Here is a 22596-nt window from a genome sequence, read left to right on the forward strand (position 1 = left end):
AACCTGCCCGCGAATGGGTAGTATTGGGTTAGGGTCTGTGACAATGATTTTTTCAGCTTTCGGGCTTTGTCATCAGCGGTTAAACTGCAAATTTCATTGTTTGGGTAGAAGAGAATCAGTGGCATGTAGATGTGCGGGATGCACTGATCAAGCTGGGAAAGATTATAACTCCGGTGGTGAGATGGAGTTGGAGACGAAGGCTTGATTATTTCTCGAGAAATGATGGTGTGAAGTTGCCTCCTTCCGGATCTTAAGATCTTCCCTATCATCATCACTTACTTAGGATCTTAATTTGTTTATTTGTAGGTATACATACATGATATGCAGATACCTATATATATTTGGATTTCTAGATTGCCACCCTAATTCTCTTTGACATGTATATAATTAACAATAATATATGTAGGTATATTATATTTTGTTAGTTAATTTGATGATTTTTAGTCTTTGACATGTTGTATATAATTAACAATAATATATGTAGATATATTAGATTTTGTTAATTAATTTAATGATTTTTAGGATTCTTTTCCAAGAAGATCAAATAGTTGAATCATAAAGTTGGGTCAACTTCGAGAGTGTGGATCACTCTATTAATATAAGCAAGAGATTCCGGAGATTTCATGATATATATTTACTTGTTATCTAATCAAACTTTTCTAAGTTTAATATTAAAGTTATCCAATTCTTTCGTGTGATCTTGTTAATAACATATGATTTTATAATATCCCACGTAGAACAAGAACGTATGTTTAGATGCTAACTCAGTCAAGATGATGATAATTATTATTGTTATTGTTAGTAGTAGCAGTTCTGATTTTATGATATACTAGTTTTTGCCCTGCTCGTGTTGCGGGGTATTAAGCCGAACATTTCCCTCATAATATGTACGTCTATGTTTCGATTACTTCTGCATACTACTCATAACACAATCTCAAAAAAATTTTATCGAGTCAACCAATTAAAACAAAACACTACCATAATTTTGCTTAAAAAACTAAAACGATGGAAAAACTATAATTTTAAACTGTGGGCAAAATTGTAATTTTTCAAGACAAATGAGCGTGTGCCAAGCAGCCGTTTGTAACGAATAAAAGTTACACCGAGTCAACCAATTAAAACAAAACACTAACATAGTTTTGTGAAAAAAAACACTAAAATGATGGCACTGTAATTATACACTGAGGGTAAAATCGTAATTTGACAGGGAAAAAAAGAAAAACAATGGAAAAACTATAAATTTGAGCTCAGGGCAAAATCGTATTTTGGCTACGAAAAGAAGAAATAAAAACAATGGTAAAACTGTAAATTTATACATGACAAAATCGTAATTAGGCTTAACGAATAGGAAAATGACAGGCAGTTGCCTGACACTATTATTCCGATTTCTTAATGTATATATAGTATAATATAATATCTTACTATCTATAAAAGGAGAAAACACGCTGACATAAAAAAAGCTGATGTAGCAGGCATAGAGACTGTCCAACAATGCATTTCTTATGTCATTATTGCATCTTAAGTCTTAACTAATAAAATCACTTTAAAATACATTTGAACATCTGCCAAGAAAACCGCAGCCCATATCCATCTATACTTTAATAGCCAGCAGAGGTTGAAGGTTGATACAATGCCATTATATCAGCAGAGATTAATTGCTGGCAATTTCAAATTCAAAATGCATGAGAATACGTAATTTGCAATTAATGCATGTCACTCACCCATTCCTGTCAATCATCTTCTTATATAAGACTTTTCTTCTCATTTCCCTCCTCATATTTAATCACACTCCCGTCCTCTCTGATTTCGGATTTTCAAATCTGAATTCATTCTGAATTCCGAATTAAAAGCATGTCAACATCAGTTGAGAGTAACAATCTTAGTTTTGTTAACAATTTGAATCCTGGGAAAGATATGTGGCACATGCATGAAAGTGAGGATCATCCGAAAATGGAATCAAGGGTATAAAATGGATCTCATCTTCATTATCTTCATTGATGAAAAACTAATTTGTATTTGTGTTTTTCCGTTGTATTAGAGACTGTAGGTTTGTATGCTAAGAAATACTTTGTTTAAATGTTGTTCAGGGTGCTAAGATTCAAGGAGGCATTAAAAGTCATTTGATACATGTTTTTGATGGACAACTTTAAGAAGATGTTGTTGTTACTCTGTCGAAATTTGGTGTGGGTGAAAATAAAGATTTATATAAAGTTGTAGTACATGAATATAAAATCAACTTTTATCGATGCACTGTTACACCTCTGAGAGATTGGCAAGGTGTTGAGTATGGTTTCAACTTCAGAGCTTATCAAGATATTCTTCAAGGAGAGGCAATAAAATCTTTGAGTGTTGGTAGTGTATATTTTTGTAATCATGTCTTTTCTGTATAAAATTAGAAATTTTTACTTACTCTGTTGTACAATGTGATCATATAGATGTTGCTGGATCTGTGGTTTGGTGTGGAGATCTTGAATTCTTTAGCCGACCTCCAAAAGAAACTAAAAGGATGAATTTCAATATCAAGACTTGGAGTAAGTGGTTGTTTACATGTTCAGTCATGTACAAATCTTTGTTTGTATTTAATGTGGAATGATGTAAATAAATGTGATCAAGAATGTATTTAATGTGGAATCATTGTAATGGTAATAAATGAGATCAATAGTGTTTGTATCTAATGTGAAATTATGGAAATAAATGAGATCAACAATTTATTCTTCAAGTGAATACGGTAGTTAGTTTGTGGCTAATTACTAGTTTAATAAATGGTCATAAATTTTCTTTGATTTTATGTTGTTAGGGTGAGCGGGGCACTCCCCTAAGAGGGGAGTCCCCTCTCTTACGCACACCCAATCAGGTTATGCCACGTCAACTTCCCTCTTAAACTCCCCTCACACCCCAATTTGATGGCGGCACTCCCCTCTTAAGTGACTTATTTTTTTTATTTAAAAAAAATCAGTGATTGGTTGAAAGTGAGGCTGGCCCCACCAACAACCCTCCCCTTCTTCGGTGAACTCCCCCCGAATCCCTTCCCCGAATCGGGTCACCGCAGGGATGGCGGCGGTGTTCCCGATCGGTGGATAGGGTCACCGAACCACTCCCCGCTTGGTGCCCCGGATACCCTTATTCATTCAATTTAGTTTTTATTTTATAGATAGTAAAAAAAATGGTCATAAATTAGTGTTTAGTTTATGGTCATACGAATATTGTTTTCATGTAGGGGTACGGTGTTGCGATGTACCGTGTGGAATGATTATGCTCTGTAGTTTAATGAGTTCATCTCTAAAACCCCAGCTCAAGCTCATGAGCATGTGATGGCTGTTATACAGCATGGAAAGTGTAAGGAATGGAGATGTAATTTTTGTTACTTTCTGCAAATCATAACTACACTATTTATTTCTGACAATATAATAACATGTTGACTAAATATTTATATACTTTTGCATGTAGATCAATTTACAGTTCAAAGTGATAAGTTTGCAACACGACTGTTTCTGAATGAAGAAATCCATGAAGTTAATCAGCTAAGGAGGAGGTAATTTATCAACATAATTTGCACTGTATAGTTATTTTTGAACTCAAATACTTTGTTTTATGTTATTTGTATACTAATTCTAATCATTTGTGGTATCGAATAGTCTTATACTGAAACAAGGACAAGGACAAGGGAGTGGTTCTACTTCTCAAACCATACTTTCGTCTCAGACTGTTTTTCCATTGCATAAAGAATTTGTAACAGATGGTGTGAAGAAACATGTTGATGAGATTAGTGAGATAGAAAAGGTTTCACAGCTTTTTATATAGTTTGGTTATTTGTATTCGGAGTTGTAGATCATTACAAGGTCAGGTTGGCCACCTTCAAGCTAGAAGATGATGCACAGACTTAGTGGGAAGGATACAAACAAGTCAAAGGAGGAGATGCTTACGTCAACACTCTTTCGTGGGCTGAATATCGTACCATCTTCTATGAGAGGTATTTCTCGAATGCTGATAGAGAAGCTCACATCAAAGAGTATGTTGTTATTCGACAAGGGATCGACGAGCCTGCTTCAGATTTTATTACCCGATTCTTAAGGTTGGCCAGTATTGTGGGAGAAACAGTAGGATCTGCTGCGGTTCAAGCTGAGAAGTGCAAATGGGCAGTTAATCATCGAATTTGGAAATCGATCATGTTTATGAAATTCAAGGACAACACTGAGGTGGCATATGCAATTAACAATTTTGAGTTCGAGAGAAAGGAATTCTTTCTTGGACTTGGGATAACAAAAAGAGAGACAAGGATGGATTTCCCGAACAGGCTACGGGCCAGTCATCCTCAGCTCTGCTGCAAACCATCCGTAGAGTTCAAGTGAATCAAAACCTTGGAAGTCATACATGTCTTTGGAAGCCAAGGCCTCTCAGCTAGACACCTATCCAGAATCAGACTCAGCCAAATGGATGACCTAACAGGGCTCAATCGATGAACCAGAATCAGACCACGAGTCCTTTATGCAATACTTGTGGTAAGAAACATCATGGTGTATGTCGTAGGGCCGCGGGAACATGCTTCATATGTGGCCAGACTGGACACATGATTAATGACTATACCAAGCCGGATACTAAGAAGAGTAACGGAGGGAATTTGGCACCACCAAACATTGGGGAAAAGTGTTTGCACTTTCTGCTACAGATGCTGCTAATGCCCAGGTACTATGTCTGGAACCCTTCAGCTTGGTGATCGTAGAATCTATGTGTTATTCGATATAGGAGCGACACATTCCGTAGTTTCTCATTTGTTTACTAGGTACCTTACGATTAGACCAACTTCGTCAGATTACACTCTGACCATCTCCGTCTCAGGTTAGATTGGATTAGGGAAATCATGATTGGGAAGATAAGGCTTTTTCGTTTATCAGCCTTGGATCTTTGTATACGATCAAATTTTTATAGTAATATGTTAAAACCATATCTTAGATTAGGGATTTGTTTCTCATGTATCAGTTTCATGAATCAGACCTAGCCCGGTTTCTGCGAGTCCGGGTACTCGGCTGTGAATTCAAATTAGGGTTTGAATCCCAGATTGCAACGCCATGGAAGCAGCAGAAGAGAGGATTTACGGCGGCAGTGAGTGACTCGTGGAATTGTGATGAAGGCAAGCTTGTAAACGTAGATGATGATTATAGTACCATAGTTGTTAAAAGCCATCGCCTCTTGCGCCTAGGCCCAATTTCCTAGCGAGGCGAGGCAATTGCGACTTAAGTCAAGGCAATTGCGCTTTAATTCTCCAAGTGATGGTTCATGCGCAGGTTCCAGCGAGATTCCTAGATTCCTGAGAGTTTTCGGCCAAATTCTCTAAATTCTTGCAAGATTCTAGCTAGATATCTACTTTTATCTAACGAAACTATTTTTCTACACTAATAAACTAGCATTTTATAACTTTTAATAGACGATATTAAATGTTATATAATAGCTTTAGTTTATTTTATTTGAAGAATAGTATTAATTTTCGATTATACAAAAAAAATTTATGTTTTTTTTGTTGTACGCTTTGTTTTCTCAGGCCCGCGCTTTTTTTTTGCGCCTTGTGCCTAGGCCCTAGGCGAGGCCTATGCGCCTTGAGTGCGCTTAACGCTTTTAATAACTATGTATAGTACTAAGTTAGAAATAAAAAGTAGCAGGAAACATGTTGGGAGAAAAGAAATTAAGCATGATGGTGTCTTTCTTTTTGTATGATTGAAAATTTGTTGAAACACTACTGGAAGTGTTGTTAGAATGGTTTGAATATAAAATCAGTATGTGCATGTGATGGTTTAGTATGTATAATTGGTAACTACCGGTGTATTTTTCATCAAAATATATGATGAGGATGTGAATCATTTAGAGTTGTTTTCCACAGTTGTATATTAGGCATATGAGAATTGGTAAATTTCTTGTCACATAGTGAGGAAAGATGCTGATGCATAATGAACAACATTGATCGGACACGGTTACACTACGAAAATGAAAAAGACATTTTGAATCATTTCTATATATGATTTTCGGTAAATAAGAAAGACGCTGCATTCGATGAAAAACTGTTTATTATAGACTTGAAGTTTGGAAAAATATCAAAATTACATTGTTTCTTAAATAAGACAAAATATGATTCTGCGTGATCCGCTCTTGGTTAAAGATGTCTTTAACTAGTAGATGCACCGCCCGCGTTGCGGGGCGATGGCCGAATAATGAGTGAGTGTTAGGCAGCTCATTGACATGAAAAAACAATTAAATCGAGTCAACCAATTAAAACAAAACATTTTTATAGTTTTGATTAAAAAAAACGAAAACAATGACAATATTGTAATTTTTAACTGCGGGAAAGTTGTATTCTTTTTACTGGGGTAAAATCGTAATTTGCCAAAAGTTAAAGTGATGGTAGTAAATTTGAATCAGGGGCGAAATTGTAAATTTTCACAGGGGCAAATTTGTAAATTTGAATTTGGGGTAACAGCGTAATATAAATTTAAACTAAGGGCACAATCGTAATTTTAAGCTAGAGAAAAAACCACAATTTTATTTTGAATCGAGAGCAAAATCGTAATTTTGAGTTGGGGGCAAAAGCATAATTTTATTTTGAACTGGGGAAAAAACGTAATTTTGAACTGATAGCGAAATTATAAAACCGTAATTTTAAACTGGGAGCAAAACTAAAAATGAGTTTTTTAGCCGAGGGCAAAAGCGTAATTTTGAGCTAGGGGCGAAATTACAATTTTATTTTGAGCTGGGGGCAAAACCGTATTTTTAAAGGAAGGACGAAAGCGTAATTTTAAACTGTGAATAAAATAAAGTTAAAAAAAGTTTGGTCCAATGGGGGAGTGCCAGGCAGCTGTCTGGCACTATTCCCCCATCTTACATTTGTATAGCTGCCTGGCACTATTCCCCCATCTTACATTTTTATATGTAGTCAATTCAAGTGACATGGCACAGCCTCGTATTTTAATTCCATGACCCAAGACTTGCAGCAACGAGAGACATTGGCGTTTTGGTCCTCTGTTTCATTTTGTTATTCGGTTCGGTTATTTATCGGTTTGTGGCACATATGAACAGCTACTAGTGACACATCACCCTAATCCTAGGTGGGGTGTCGTTCTCATCCTTGTTGGGTTAATTCCTTGTTTTTTGGTTGTCTTAAAGATGCTATTATTATTGTATAAAAAAACGAATTTGACCGGCCTGTTTTATTTATTTATTTATTTATTTGTGATATGAAAGTTGAGATTTGTAATACATGTAGAGGTTTTGCAATATGAAATGACGTGGTTATTGATATTTCTTATTTTATTTTGTTGTGTTCAAATTGCTTGAATTATGCCATTTTTCATCTATTTCAGCTGCAATATTTATTCGAGTGATCCCCATTCTGGAAGTTCAACGAAGTTCATAAATTAACAAAGTGACCTTCTGTGAAAAGAATCCTAAGAAACTTCACATTATTTAATTAGTTAATTGATAAAATCAACGACATGTACATACATAATTGTTGATTAAATCTACAAGATCAAAAACAATAAAATCTTCCTGTCCATAGTAAGTGATGATGATAGGGAAGCTCCTACTATTCGGAAGAAGGCAACTTCACACAATCATTTCTCGAGAAATAATCAAGCCCTCATCTCCAACCCCATCTCATCTCCAGACTTATAATCTTTCACGGATTGATCAAGGCATCCCGCACATCTATATACCTCTAATTCTCTTCTACCCAAACAAGGAAGATTGCAGTTTAACCGCTGATGACAAAGCCCGAAAGATGAAGAAATCATTGTCACAAAGCCTAACACGATACTACCCATTTGCCGGCAGGTTACACACACCAACGGCACCTTACATCGATTGTAGCAACGAGGGAGTTGTGTTTGTCGAAGCCAAACACGATTGCCAACTAGACAAGTTCCAACATATGAGTGTAGAAGATCACACTACATGCCAACTTTTTGCTGATGACATGGTATGGCAAAACTCTCCTCATAGCACCATGCTTGTAGGGGTTCAACTCAATCACTTTGCATGTGGCGGAATCGGGTTGGCAGTGTCTATGTCACATAAAATTGGTGATGGCTGCACTCTTGGCTCTTACATTAGTCATTGGGCTTCAGTGGCGCGTTATGGTTCCACTGATCACAAACAGGTACTACCTCTTAAACCTCATTTTATTCAATCCCCACCAAAAATTCGTGTTCCCCAACTCAAAAATAATCCGCGTCCGCTTGAAACTTCGCTTTTGAATCCAACGTGCATTAATCGTGTAAGCAGAAAATTCGTGTTCCCCAACTCAAAACTAAATGATCTCAAAAATAAGGTCCTTGCAGAAGCCGGATCAACACTATCTATAAATAACCCTACACGAGTCGAAGTATTGAGCTCTCTCATTTACAAAACCGCGGTGGCAGCAGCCACCCCAAAATCAGGTTCTTTTAAGCCATCTTTTTTAGTTATTCCGGTGGATATGCGTAAGAAAGTTGTCCCTAAGCTGCCCCAAACAACCGTTGGAAACTTAGTGTCACTTATGATGGTCACCAGCCGGCATGAATGCGAAACTTCATTAAGTACGGTGGTTTCAGAGATAAAGAAACAAAAGATGGAACTTGAAGAAGTTCAAAGTATGCAACAGGTTTCTCAAAAGTTCCAGTTGTTTTTACAAAGTTTGGGGCATGAAGATATAGAAAATTTTGCCAATAGATCCTTTACGTGTTCGAGCTTATGTGGGTTCCCTTATAACAAAGTCGATTTCGGATGGGGAAAGCCAACTGGTGCAAGTCTTATACTTTCATCTTGGGACAGGACTGGTTTCGCGCTGACGGATACTTCAAATGGAGATGGTATTGAAGCACAAGTGACTTTAGTAGAACAAAACATGGAAATTTTTCGAAATGACAAGGAACTGCTTACATTTTGCCAATATTAACTGAACTGAATATACTGATTGTTCAAAGACTATGCCTTTACTTGTTTGTATGTCAATAAAACCCTTTGCATTGATATGTATGTAAAATATGTTGTTTGATTTTAAATTTCATGGTAAATTTATATGATTTAAGCTTTCTGGTTGTTTCAAGGATGAATTTTGTTTATGTGTCGATAAAAAAATATTCATTTAAAGAACGATTAATCAAAGGAATTTGTATAGTGGTGATATCGATGTATGTGGTTTGGTCTTTTTCAGCAAGTGGCATCAACGTCATCTTAACCGAACCACTTGGTGAAAAGGTGTAGTGATGTGCTATGTGAAACCACTTGGTTTGGAATTGAAAAAAAAAATAATGGCCAAGTCTCATTAGCCATTGCTAGTTTTTTGGAAATCAATGTTCTCATGGTGTTAAAGCAACAAGAGTATGATAGCGGGAAGGTCAAGGATCCACTGCGGTGGATAGCTTCTTGATCGGAATCTACACACAATGAACAACGTTATCATTAACGCGAGAGGTGGCCTCCGGCGTTTGGATTCCGACGTGAGAATCAGTATAGAGATCTCTAAGAGTTAAACGTAAGTGAGAGAGAATGGTTTTATAAAGAGAGAGAGTGAAGTGATAATACCGTTAGAGTTAGAGGAGACTCCCTTTTACAGGCAGAGGTCTCTACCCTGGGAAGCCTTCTTGACAACTCATACATTCTACTTACAGTAAATCTTATCCTCTAGTGATATTGCTTGCACGAGTGGCATTTTATTTAAATACTTTTATGATCATACTTGGCACACCAATTATTTATTAAAAAATTATAAATTCAATAAACTGGTGTTTCAAGTCAACCCACCCCGTATACAACCCACTGACTTGCCCAGTTTTAACCCGTGAACCAAATATGAGCCATTTTACCCCCTTGTACCAAGTGGATACACTTTGAAAACTTGGTTAAAAATCAAAATGTGTCGAAAGTGTCCTCAAGCGTATTTTAACGTCAGTGTTTTTATTACATGTTGTGATTATATTTAGATTATAAACACTTTATTAAAGAAAGAAACAAGATATGGAACAATCCAACACGGAACATTTGATCTGCATTTATAGTTACTCGTTGCTGGCCTGAACCAACTATAACCATTTACCTATAGAAGAGAGTTGATTTGGGTTATATTTATCCTTATCGGTCAAACGGGTAAGCTATAAAAATAAAGTTACAGGTGGAAGGTGTCATACGTGAAGTGTTAGAAATAACCCGTTGATGTGGTCTTACGGATCATTTGGTAACATTACCAATATGGTATAACTAGTCTCCGACAATTACTTGATGGTAGTAATTGTAATTATTGATTAGTTTAAGGGGCAATTATGATTTCCCTTTAGGTACCTTTAATAGAGAATGTAAAGAGTTTTCATAACGGATCACTATTCATGATCATCATTCATTTTGATGTTAAATATATATTGATCATAAGAGACGAACAACTCGATGAAGAACACCAATACTAAAAATACTAAAATTCTATTTAGTGTGATCCATCAACACAAGGTACCATAATGGGAATCATGACTTCATATTTAGGTAAATTGTCTATGCCATGTGAAGCAACGGTTCCATGCCCTATGATCTGAAACCAATTAATTCCATACTGAACCCGGAACCGAACACTATAAAACCCGTTGACTTTTCTTCAACAATCCGGTTCCATACCCTATGATTGGAAACCAATTCCATAACCGACCCGGTACCGAACATTATAAAACCTGTCGACTTCTTCAAAGATCCGGTCCATACCCGAGCCGGTAATTGCTACACCATGGTTTTTGTCCCGATTGATAACAAACATTATTATGTAAAGGTATCAGTAATGTATCCAAACAAACAATCGAAAAAATTGAAATGCCAATTACCGTCCGAATGTGGAACCTAGTAGAAGCGCATCTAGCATGAAAAGCAACTTTGATAACAAATGTTATGAAGAAGAAAGTAAATTGTTTGTTTGTAGTGAATTCCAAGCAAGAAAATCTGCAACATTTGAACCTCATCGTTATCTTCATCATTTTTACCTTTGCTTCCTCTGCAACCCAACAAATTTTACACAACAGGTTTTGTTGTTGTATGCAAGAATCCAACTTTTAGAAGAGCTATACTGGCCCCCCTTTCAGGTAAAATATACATACTTCTTTAAACAAATAACAAAAGGCATACCAATTTCACAAATTATTAAACACCTACTAAAATCAATCCATGTATGTATAATCTAACTGTCTCTTTTCTAAGACCTAGGGAAAGTGGAATCATCAACTAATTAATAATGTATGCGGAGCCAAATCGGAATCGAATACATAACACCTGTTGATAAAGTCATATTGCCTCCGGCCGGTGCAGGTGGATGCCTCTTCACCGTTGTCGACGCCGGAGAGGCTACTCCGTCTCTGTCTCCCATCTCTTTTCCGTCTAGGTCTCCTGTCGATCACTCTCTCTGGCAGACCCGTCTCTTCCATGAGTGATGGGTTTGTTTTGATAAATGGAGAATGTCGGGTGGGTTTGTGCTATTGAGAGGAACCACCTAGCAGCCACTATTCATTTAAGTTTGGACTTATTAATAGATATAGATTGTACTGAAACGGGTATAAATCTACGGTCTACACCAACGTCTAACGTGACCAAAATTGTTTGTTAGCCGCCAGTGCACAATGAGGACTGATTTCTTAAACATGTGTACGCATCATCAGGTAATAGATCAAACTAAATTAACATAACACTAACTTAGCTTCTCAAAAGCAAATATCCATATCCAAACAACAAGACGGAAGAAGTATTGTTCCAAAACAAAACAAAATAAAAACAACCAAACTTCTCAAAAGAACACTAAGCAAAATGTCTCAAGGCGATAAAAAGATCCCATAAAATCATTTAATCAAACAAGCTGATACCAAAGTCTTCATCATCAGATTCCTCCTCTTTCGGCTCTTCCTTCTTCGTTTCCGCAGTTGCAGCAGCCGCAACTGGAGCAGCCTCAGCAACCGGTGCCGCCACAGCAAACTTACTTGGATCCTGCAACCAATTGTTCATTCATATTTACATTTTACATTATTATAAAATCAGTAGGATTAAAATAACGCAAATGTGTGTGTGTAAACTTACAGCCAAGTATTCTTTCACTTTGTCGGCCAATGGGAAAGAGTATTCGGTCTCGACTGCAACAGCCAACAAGTTCTTGTAACCATTGATCAACATGTGCGGTGCAGCAGCGATGGTTGGGTAGTGGATAGCTAAGGCCAAAGAAGTGACCATGGACACACCCAAAGCAAACTTCTCAATCAGGTCATCTTCGGTCAGGTCAAGCACCTCCGGGCTGAAGACTGAACCGTTGTCGTACACGGTTAGAACGACTAGACCGTACGAGAATGGCCTGATGCCAAGTTTGGCGAGAAGAGCAGCCTCGGATGAACCCACTTTGTCACCCTTCTTGATGAGCTCCACGGGGGTGATAATTTCGACGGTACCCTTGTTAATCTTGGTGGGAATGTTAAGAACCTGTGATTTGCGAAATTAAAAGATTCGGTTATATTGTATGTAAGAAATGTGATAGGTGAATAAATGAATGAAGTGTGAACCTGGAAAAAGGAGGTCTGAGACGGATCGAGACCAGTGTTGCCAGGGGGAACAACGACATCAACTGGGGCGACAAGACCGACACGAGCCGGAGCTCCAACCTTGTACTTAGCAACTTCCTCACGAACTTCCTTCAAGTCACCCTTTGTGAAGATCAGACCAACATTTCCCTGTATCATCCATCATACAAAAGACAATTTATTTATTTAGGAACAAAATGTGAAGATATTTGATTTTCCAACAGAATAAAAAGTCTAAACTATTATAATAATAAGTAAAACTATTTCAAACTTCTAAAGTGGTCACTGTTCCTATGAAGATCTTCATCAAGAAACCCTAATGCTATCAGTCCAATAAAACTATCAATCCCCCAATTTGAACGCATTTACATGACTTGCAATATATATAGATTATAGCAAATAACAATACGAATCTATGATACAACTTTAGTGTTCGTGATAAACTGATAAGTCGATTGATCGGTTAACCCAGTGAGTTTTGACAATATTATATTATTCAACAATTTCTCAAAAAGAATAAACATAAGTTAAAGATCTAAGTTACATATCCTAAAAACAATTTGATCTAGTTAGATTGAAAAATTCGTAACACATATAAACCCTACTAAATACGTATCCGGATCGCTAATTATCGTGGAATCATACATCGATGATGAATAAAAAGTGTTTTCAATACAATCACAAAGAAAACCCTAAAGATTAGACAGAAAGTATAAGATTGCCAAATCTTGATCTCTGAAATTGGGAATGAATCTGCGTTCTGAGTTTTGATCTTTGAAAGACGCGTTTGGTTTTTATTTGTTAGGGTAATTACCCATCCATCCTGACCCACCAAACAATTTTAGTTGGCCGCCCAACCTGACCCATTCATTTTATTATTCATTAACTGTGGGGAAAAAAAATTCAACCCATTTAAGTATAGATGCCAACCCAAAACAGCCCACATTCAAACTCTTGGGCAAAAAAAAAAATACAAGTTGCATCACCTTATTCCTAATAAATCTATCAAGTTCAAGAAGAAGAAGAAGAAGAGATCAAAATCGACACCAAACAAAAACAATTTAGGGACAAATTTCAGTTTCACGGCACATCTCCACACTAGCAACTAACTACAATACACTTGGATATCATCAGCCAATAAATAAACAGTTTAAAATATGCCAAAGTAGTTAACAACAACTTGATGAAATCTTCAACATGTTGATGCATCAGAACAAAACACAATGAGCTTACAACTTAGTCTGTGCACAAAAGCAGCTTTATTATGATTATAAAAAATACAGAGCACTTGCATCAACTACAAAACCTTATGTTATGATATCAACCAATTTCATAAATCAACCAGAAAATCTAATACAATTAGCAATAATCGTGCATGTAAAACCTATCAATCTTAATTAGTTTCTCCATACAACAACATATAAATGAATGAATGAATAATTATTAATTAATTCAAATAAACAAAACAAAACAATTACCATTTATTCATACTATACTATCAAAACAGTAACAGATATCATCAACTTATAAGAAAAAACACTTACAACAAGCAGCGGAATCAAGTTCAAATAAGCCTTATTCCCAGTCTTGTCAGAGTGCATCCTAATAGACCTCTTCATCATGGTATTCTTCCCCATCAGAATAACCGAATCACCTCTCAACCCCTGACGAATGTTCTGGAGCTGGTTGGAACCAACATTATCAGCAGCCGCCACAAGGACCTGGGTGTAGTCATCAAGAAGCTGGCAAAGCTTCTGGTCGTAAGCGATCTTCTTATCGGCCTTTGAGACTTTGCCCATTGTACGTTTTGAGATGATATGATATGAACGGAACAGATGGTGCCGAGGGCCAAGACAGCGGTGGTGGTGCTGAAACAAGGCGGACAGGCGGTAGTGGTGGAATAGGGTTTAGTATCTGTATTAGGTGGTTGAAACCCTATTGGGCTGGGCTGGGCTTGGGGTGGGAGAAGAATATGTGTGTGGGCTTGCTTAATAGACAAGTTTGAAAAATAACGAATTTATATCATACAATACAACTTCTTCTTCCTCGTCTCAAGTTGTTAAAATTTTTATTATTATTATTATTATTATTATTATTATTATTATTATTATTATTATTATTATTATTATTATTATTATTATTATTATACTTTTTTTTATTTTAACAACATAACTAGATTTTTACCCGTTTTGTGACTTCTTTACACGTTCTACGATGTTGACATTAACGTCTAGTGCCCACTTGTTAATTCAAAAGATTACGAATGAGTGTCTGAAGTCTTTAAACTTGACTGTTAAAAAAGTAAACTAAAGACCATGGTTCAACGACCTTGTTTTTTTAAGTTTCTACGGCAATTTCGCCCGCAAATTAGGGCGGGACCCCGGGTCATGGCGCCCTTGCGAGCTTAGTCAAATTAAAACCATATTATACCTCACACATTACAACTATGTCAAATTAAAGATAATTAATTTTAAACGAAATACCCTAACTACCTTACGTGCTTTACTGTGGGGCCTTACGATGACATCAACGTTTACAAATGGCACTTTTGCAAGCTTCAAAACCAACGTCGAAACGTTTTCGCAAACCTCGGTTACGTCTGTGAAACCGACGTGACCAGGCAATTAAAGATAAACATATGAAGTTGAGTAGGTTATGTTATGAAAGTTGAAACGTAGGATAAAAAAATTAGAAGTCACAAAAATAGTTTATGCGAAACACGAATTCGACTTTTCTTACCCGCACATTGCAACCTATTATTAATTCAAATACAAAAATCTAAACTAAAACGTATAAGAAAAGTGAGGGGAAAAAAAAACAAAAAATAACTTGCAAGCCCAGGGGTCGAGCTCTTGTCAATACCAAACTCAACTAAAACACATAAGCAATTGCTCAGCTCTAGAAACTATTTTAAAATTAGGCCAGAATGTAAATCCAATAAATCTAGTGGTTGTCTTACATTTGTTTTTAAGGTATTATAGAATTTATTTAATTTTTACACTACTTTTAATACAACTAGCGTTTTTCGCAGTCGGACGTTGAGCGAGTAAGACTCAAGAGTTGACAATTTTGTATCGGTAGGAAGAATTATACAGTTAGATACAAAATTATCTATTTTTGAAACCGGAATTAAAGTAGTAGATCTTTTAGCCCCTTATCGCCGTGGAGGAAAAATCGGACTATTCGGGGGAGCTGGCGTGGGTAAAACAGTACTCATTATGGAATTGATTAACAATATTGCCAAACCAAATTGTACAAAAGTAGAACATATGAACTATGAATGACACCCACAACAATGACTCGTGATGCAGAAGAATAAAGGACCATTGTTTCTTTTAGGTTCAAAGTCCTTTTGGCTGTCCTGAAATAGCACAAACTATAGTAGCATTATAATTATAAATACATGAAAAGTATGAGTAACTATTCAAAAATGCAACATCAACAGCATATTAAATTCAGAATAAAAAAGGACAAACTAAAAATAAAAATGTACCTGAACCATATAGGTGAACAGATAACCGTATACTAAATACTCATAACAGGTAAATTGTCTATGCTGTGTGAAGCAACTCGAAAGACGCACGGTTCCATACCCTATGATCTGAAACCGATTCCATACCCGACCCCCGAACCAAACGCTATAAAACCTATTGACTTCTTCTTCTTCAAAAATCCGATTCCATATCCGAGCCAGTACTTACTACAACTGCTTTTTGACCCGATTGACCATACTCGGATTGATTTGTACACGACATTCACAAACTCGTTTATAATTTTCAGTTTTACTCTCTCTGTAAATAGGAGTTGAAAATTTACTTCTAAACTTCTGCAAAATGCAGATTAAGAAAATTATATTGATAAAGATATCAAGTGTTAAGTGATTTAATGACGTATAATTAGTAATCATACCTGAAAGGATCGGTTAAACCCCTTGGTAGTAACCCTTTTTTTTGGTTTTTTTTTTCGTGCATATCAGTAGAAGTTTGATCATGTCCGGCATCACATGCATTTTTTCCATTTCTTTGAATCTTACCAAAATAACAAACAAACAGTATGTAACGGTTCCGTAATGTATCCAAACAATTAAAAAAAATAAATTTCTATTACCTAATAATGTGGAACCTAGTAGAGGTGCATCTGGTATGCACTTTTTTATGAAAAAAGGTAATAAAAAGACCTCTTTTGACAGCAAAAAGATGCAGAAAAATGGTGTTTGTAGGACAATAACATGCATGGAAACTGACTTAGGAAGCAAGGGGTGGGATTCGAAATCACATCCCCACAGTTGTAGAAATTTGCAATAACCAATGGACCAACACACACACACACACCAGTTTTGGTGGTTTTAGAAGCAAAGTATAATTGTCCAATTAAAACGCTGGAAAAAGAGACACACCTTGGATTCGAACGGGGGACCTTAATAAAGGCTAGAATGCACTGCGTCTACCATTGATTGCATCAAGGTCTGACTGAAAACAACAACGTGATTGTAATGGATTATAATTAGCAAAATTGCTCAAAATCATATATTGAAATATAAGGCATATAAATGACTAAAAATATGAATTTTCAGCTTTTTTTAAATAACAAATCTGAAGCGAATTTTGGTGATCGAGGAAAAAGAAAGTGTCTCTAAGTCACAACATGGTTTCAAAAACAAATGTACAAGTTTTATTACATGATTTGTAGGCATGTCTAAATAGCTGCTGCTAATGGTTAGGTTTTAATTTAATGTCTTTATTTATAGAAACTTTATTTGTAACCCATTTGGCTGGATAGCACACTATATAAAGACTACTATCTATATTTAAATTCATCGTAATGTGCATGACTTTTTTGATCATCTACTAAGAGAAACATTTAGAACATGTTCATTTTATGTTTGTAAAAGATTTAAAGCTACCGGTTTCTGTTTTGTGATTTATGCATACTGGGTAATTATTCGAACCTCCTCTTAAAGCAATGAATAACAAACCTCAGGTAGCTCGTTTGACATACCCGACTAAATTTTAAGTTAGCTTAACCTTTAGCTGCTTGAAATGATATTAGACACGATAAAATTAAAACCCTTAGAACTTAATTACCTCTCGCGGTGACCCCTCAACCAGTTGCGCTTTCTTCCGCCCCGACCCCACTGTAGTCTGCTACTTCAGACTTCATGAATCAGCTTCGTAGAGGTATATACTTCGCATCGCTTCTTCACTTCCTTATATTACCGGTCTCGATCCTTCACGCTACCTAATTTCATCTATTATCACCATTTTGTTGACTTTTGGTTACAATATATAACCAGTGTAAACTTTTTATAAGTAAACATTTTGCAATACCAAATTTTTTTCCTAGTCTTCTTCAAATAATAAGATAAAATACTATTGTTTTCCTAAACTTACAATCCAAAACCAATGCTATAGAATCAAACAATGAATTTGCGAACAAAGTACCTGCAGCAGAAACCAAGATTGTTGAGCTTGGAATCGTTCAAGTGTAACACCCCAACCTGTCTAGGGCTGACGTGTCACTCTTACAGATATCAAAACTAAAAACCAATCCATCACATTAAATAAAAGATCCTAATAACATTTATTACATTACTGAAATAAACAATCTTGGCCAACAACTTCCTAACGCTCCTCACTGAAATCCCAGATCATCCCATATTACCTGTAAAACAAATAGGAAAAACACAAAAAGAAAAATACGGCTGAGCCAAAAATTGCTCAGTAACGGAGAAATCAACAGTACAAGTAAAGTCATATCAGCGGAAAGAAAAAACATAACAGAACTAAGACTGAACTGAAACTATTACTGACACGAGTACTGAAAACCGATGCAGACAAAAGACTAGTACAAAAACTGATACACGAACCGATCTGAAACTTTAACGAAAACTAATACGGAAACAAAAGTCAGCCGTACCCATAACTGATACCGAACCAAACACAAAACCGTTGTAGAGATTGATACATCGTTGACCATGATGACTAGATCAATTTAGCTTCTATAAAAAAAAAAAAACTTATTTTAAAACATCGTTGAATTAATCTAGTATTCATATAAAGAGATTGTCTGACCTATCAAATGAAACGTTTGAGTAAATTAAATACTAATAATTATCTAATATTTTGAACAACATTAAATAATACTATTATTGTCAAAACAAGATACTTGGCAAAACTATTTTCTTATGATAAATGTCTGAATTTAATCAATAAAATAATTTATCAAATTTAATAGCGGATCATCATTAGATAAAAATAACTAATTTTCTAACTTTGAAAACTTACGTTTAAGAAATAGAATAATTCAAATAACTTGGATCTCAAACCAAGTACTTATGACAATTTGTAAACCGGCGTGGGAAAGCAATACATAAACGAAAACAAATACGTAAACAGAAACATTTAAAATAACATTTAAAGAAAATCCCTTAACCTTTAAAAGAAAATAACTGTTGAAATTATCATCTTTAAATAATGGTCGGATTAAGATTAAGATTAATATCTATTAACTAATCAACTTCATAAGTGATGATATAATAAAAATAATTATTTTTATAGCTTCGAGATTTATAGTCAATAACCAAAATAACCGATAACTTAAGTTTAAAAGTATAATAATTTAATTCTTACGAAACTTATTAAACTGATCGAGAGAATTGACACGAAACAAAGACAGATTTAATGACAAGTATAGAACAAAGGTTGAATAAAACACCGAATACGGGTACCGACAGATACAAACTACATGTATAACACGAAATCAAAATCCAAATTGAGACTGATACTGAGACGAAACTGAAACAGACACTGAGTCAAAACAACCATAACTAATACAGAACACAATCGGATACTGAACATAATTAGAAGAATGGTTAACTCGATATCAGAAACACGACCAGATGCGTACAAAACATATGAGACATATCGGAACATATACTGAACATAATCGGAAGCATAACCCGATACATAATCAGAAGTATAATCAGACGCGTACAAAACATATCAGACATATCAGAACATATACTTCACATATTCACATACAGAAACATATACTAACTTACACGGCAACTATATATCAACAAAATAAATCGTGTAACACAGAAGCACCCAAAGCCAGAAACAGAAACAGACTGGTACACAGCTAGCTAGCCCATGCACCTATGAGATGGCGAGTGTGGCGTTCACCCCTTATTCCATCTCCAGACGTACAAACAAACTCAAACTCAGAGCTAAGATCGATCTATAAGCCTCTAGTGGCCAAGGTGCTACACAAGCATAAGCTAGAGACGCCGTGAACTTTTATTACGCACTGTCACGATAAGTGCCACGCCGTTGACGCCCAAACGACAAGCCAGACATGCTTGGGTGACAGAGTACATATACTAAGGTCTTGTAAATAATTTACAAGCAACTGAAAATAATAATGACAGGAACATGCGACCATGAGTACAAGTCTGAGGTATGGCATGCTACAACTCACTAGTAAACAAACATATACCAACTGACTCATATAATGTATCACATATCAAACGAGTACTAATATCAAATCATGAAAACCAAACTTGAGACAGAGACAAAGATCCACACTACAAAGTAACAGATACGATAAAGATGAATACTATGATGAGAAGACCAAAGAATCCGTACCAACGAGTAACGAAAAATAAAAATATACTACGATGAAAGAAAAACACGATCCGTACCAACGAGTGACGAAAAACAAAATTATACTATGATATAAAAGAAACGGAATCTGTACCAACGAGTAACGAAAAATAAAAATATACCATGAGGAAAGAAAAATAGAATCCGTACCTTATGTTTAGCATATCAAAGCAAAGTAAATAAACAAACCGTCCTCAAATAGTCAGTAACCTCTTCCGATCGAAAACAAGGAACTGACATGAAACGGTTTTGGCCGGGCGGCAATGGCTGCGAACAATGGCGAGGTGGTGGCGGAGATCGCGAACCCAGTAACGGCGACGAACGGAATGAGGTTGTAGTAAACGGAACCCGAAACGATGGTATACGGTAGTGACGAACCTTAACGGAGAGTATTTTTGTGCGAAACTTGCGAACTTCCAATGAAGGGTTCTACAAAAATTGTCTAATGACTTCGCCTTTTAATTTTTAACATTCATCTTCAATGATTTGAATGTCGGTTTCCTTCACTACTAGAAAATACACTCCTCTTGACACGCGAACAATGACACACGCATATTTTATGACATTCAAAAGCGTATGTCAAGAAAAAAATGTCATGGTTTACGAAATTTATTAAATCTATGACATTCATTTTTGTGTGTCATGTTTTTAGTGTCATAAAAAAACAAGATTTATCTTGACGCGCAAATAATGACACACGCTCATTTTCTGACATTCAAAAGTGTCTGTCAAGAAAAAAATGTCATGGTTTTACAAAATTCAATATGTTTATGACACACTTTTTTGTTTGTCATCCTTTTAGTGTCATAAAAAAACAAGATCTATCTTAACACGCGATTAATGACACACGCTTATTTTATAACGTTTAAATGTGTGTTAAGAAAAAATGTAATGGTTGTACAAAATTTAATAAATTGATGAAACTGTTTTTGTGTGTCATCTTTTTAGCGTCATAAAAAAAAACATTATATAAACATAAGGAATGGAAGAAATTTAGCTCGAAGGAGTTTGGGATTATGACTTTGATGATCGCAAAGTCTACACGGATAGTTCTGAATGGTCTTAAAAGAAAAGGTAAACTTATTCATACTAGTAGAAAAAAGATTTTTTTGAGCACGGGAAAAAGTAATTTTCAGCGTCTAGAACCTAAACCCGCCCAAAATACTTTTGTGCCCATCTTAAAACCAAAGAATCACACAAATTGAAAAAGCAACCACACAAAAACAATATATTTTTGGGCTACCTAGGAATTCGTCCAAAAAAAACTTGGTTTTTTCCACCTAGTAACAAATTCGCCAAAAAAGCATTAAAGAAAGCTAAATAATTTAAACGGGCCCGACAAAACTAAAAGTAGGAACCCGCTTAAAGTCACCGTCCAAAACAAAATCCCTTTAACCTTCATAGAGCCAAAAACTCCAAAAATCCCACCGTTGCATCGTGAGCCCAGAGCGAACACTTCTTCAAATCGTTTTCTTCTCTAAATCGCCCGCATACGTGGTTGGTAAAAACCCTAGTTTTTTTTTTCATTAGATACTTAAACATAGTGCTAATTTTTTTTATAAAACTTCTTATTGTGTCATGAATTTAGGTTCTCGATGTGTGTTGGAGCTTCTTTTGAACATGTTGGTGAAGTTTGAGGAGGTTTGCAGGTTATGTTATCTACCTCTTATTTATATGTTTGTGTACATATTTTGAATGGTTTATGAACCCTAAAGTAGCTAAAGTTGAATGTATGTTCGATTTTGTTGAATATGATCCTATGCGTGGTCTCTTTATGCCGAATTTTGAGTCATTTATGAGTATCACATGTGGTCCCTTGATTTGTTTATCTATTTTGTTTATTAATCTAGCTAGCATGTATGTATATGTCCTGTATTTACTGATTTTTAACTTCAAATACCATACCATACCATACCATACCATATCCTATCGTACAGAACATTTTCGGTGCATGTATCTAATTTCGATGATTTTCCAGATCGGTACTCTTGGTGTCGTTACCGGTAACGAGCCCATCCATATTTTAACATCTTAGCACCGTAATAACTAAACTGAAAACAACTGAATTTCCAACATGTAGGACGTGTTGGGTCCTATTATTATATATTAGTTTATTTAAAATCGTTTTTTTGGGGACAAAGTCCCTATCGTTACCACGTCATTGTTATTTATGTTTTGATTTTCGGTGTCTGCTTGCCGTTGCCGACACGCGTTTTACAGACATTAGGTCCTCGCCGCAACGCGTGGACGGAAAATCAACTAGTTTGTTAAATTTTAAAGACCGGAGATAAAAAATAACCTAGATGAGATGTGGGGGTTTTGTTAAATTATATATAAAAAATTTTGAATGAGTGTGAGTGCCAAAATAAAATGTCCCG

General features: G+C 35.7%; 2 protein-coding genes across 2 annotated transcripts; one reads left to right on the forward strand and one right to left on the reverse strand.

Annotated features, from left to right (window-relative positions):
* The first annotated feature begins 7463 nt into the window (after window positions 1–7463).
* Window positions 7464–9066, forward strand: LOC110921918 (acylsugar acyltransferase 3). Its single transcript, XM_022166244.2, has one exon. The coding sequence runs from the start codon at window positions 7550–7552 to the stop codon at window positions 8918–8920; it is 1371 nt and encodes a 456-aa protein (XP_022021936.1). The 5' UTR covers window positions 7464–7549; the 3' UTR covers window positions 8921–9066.
* A 2586-nt stretch (window positions 9067–11652) lies between these two features.
* On the reverse strand, window positions 11653–14497 carry LOC110925898 (60S acidic ribosomal protein P0). Its single transcript, XM_022169699.2, has 4 exons — window positions 14099–14497; window positions 12537–12704; window positions 12064–12456; window positions 11653–11973 (listed from the first exon to the last, which is right to left on the reverse strand). Exons 1-4 carry the CDS (start codon window positions 14351–14353, stop codon window positions 11833–11835), a joined length of 957 nt encoding a protein of 318 aa, XP_022025391.1. The 5' UTR covers window positions 14354–14497; the 3' UTR covers window positions 11653–11832.
* Window positions 14498–22596: the final 8099 nt, after the last annotated feature.

Source organism: Helianthus annuus, chromosome 6 (assembly GCF_002127325.2).
Source record: "Helianthus annuus cultivar XRQ/B chromosome 6, HanXRQr2.0-SUNRISE, whole genome shotgun sequence".
Classification (NCBI taxonomy): domain Eukaryota; kingdom Viridiplantae; phylum Streptophyta; class Magnoliopsida; order Asterales; family Asteraceae; genus Helianthus; species Helianthus annuus.

Coding starts and splice junctions, on each gene's coding strand:
- LOC110921918 (XM_022166244.2), top strand. CDS start 7,550: ATGATGATAGGGAAGCTCCTACTATTCGGAAGAAGGCAACTTCACACA.
- LOC110925898 (XM_022169699.2), bottom strand. CDS start 14,353: ATGGGCAAAGTCTCAAAGGCCGATAAGAAGATCGCTTACGACCAGAAG. Junction 12,457..12,536: donor CTCAGACCTCCTTTTTCCAG/GTTCACACTTCA, acceptor CGCAAATCACAG/GTTCTTAACATTCCCACCAA. Junction 11,974..12,063: donor AAGTGAAAGAATACTTGGCT/GTAAGTTTACAC, acceptor AATTGGTTGCAG/GATCCAAGTAAGTTTGCTGT.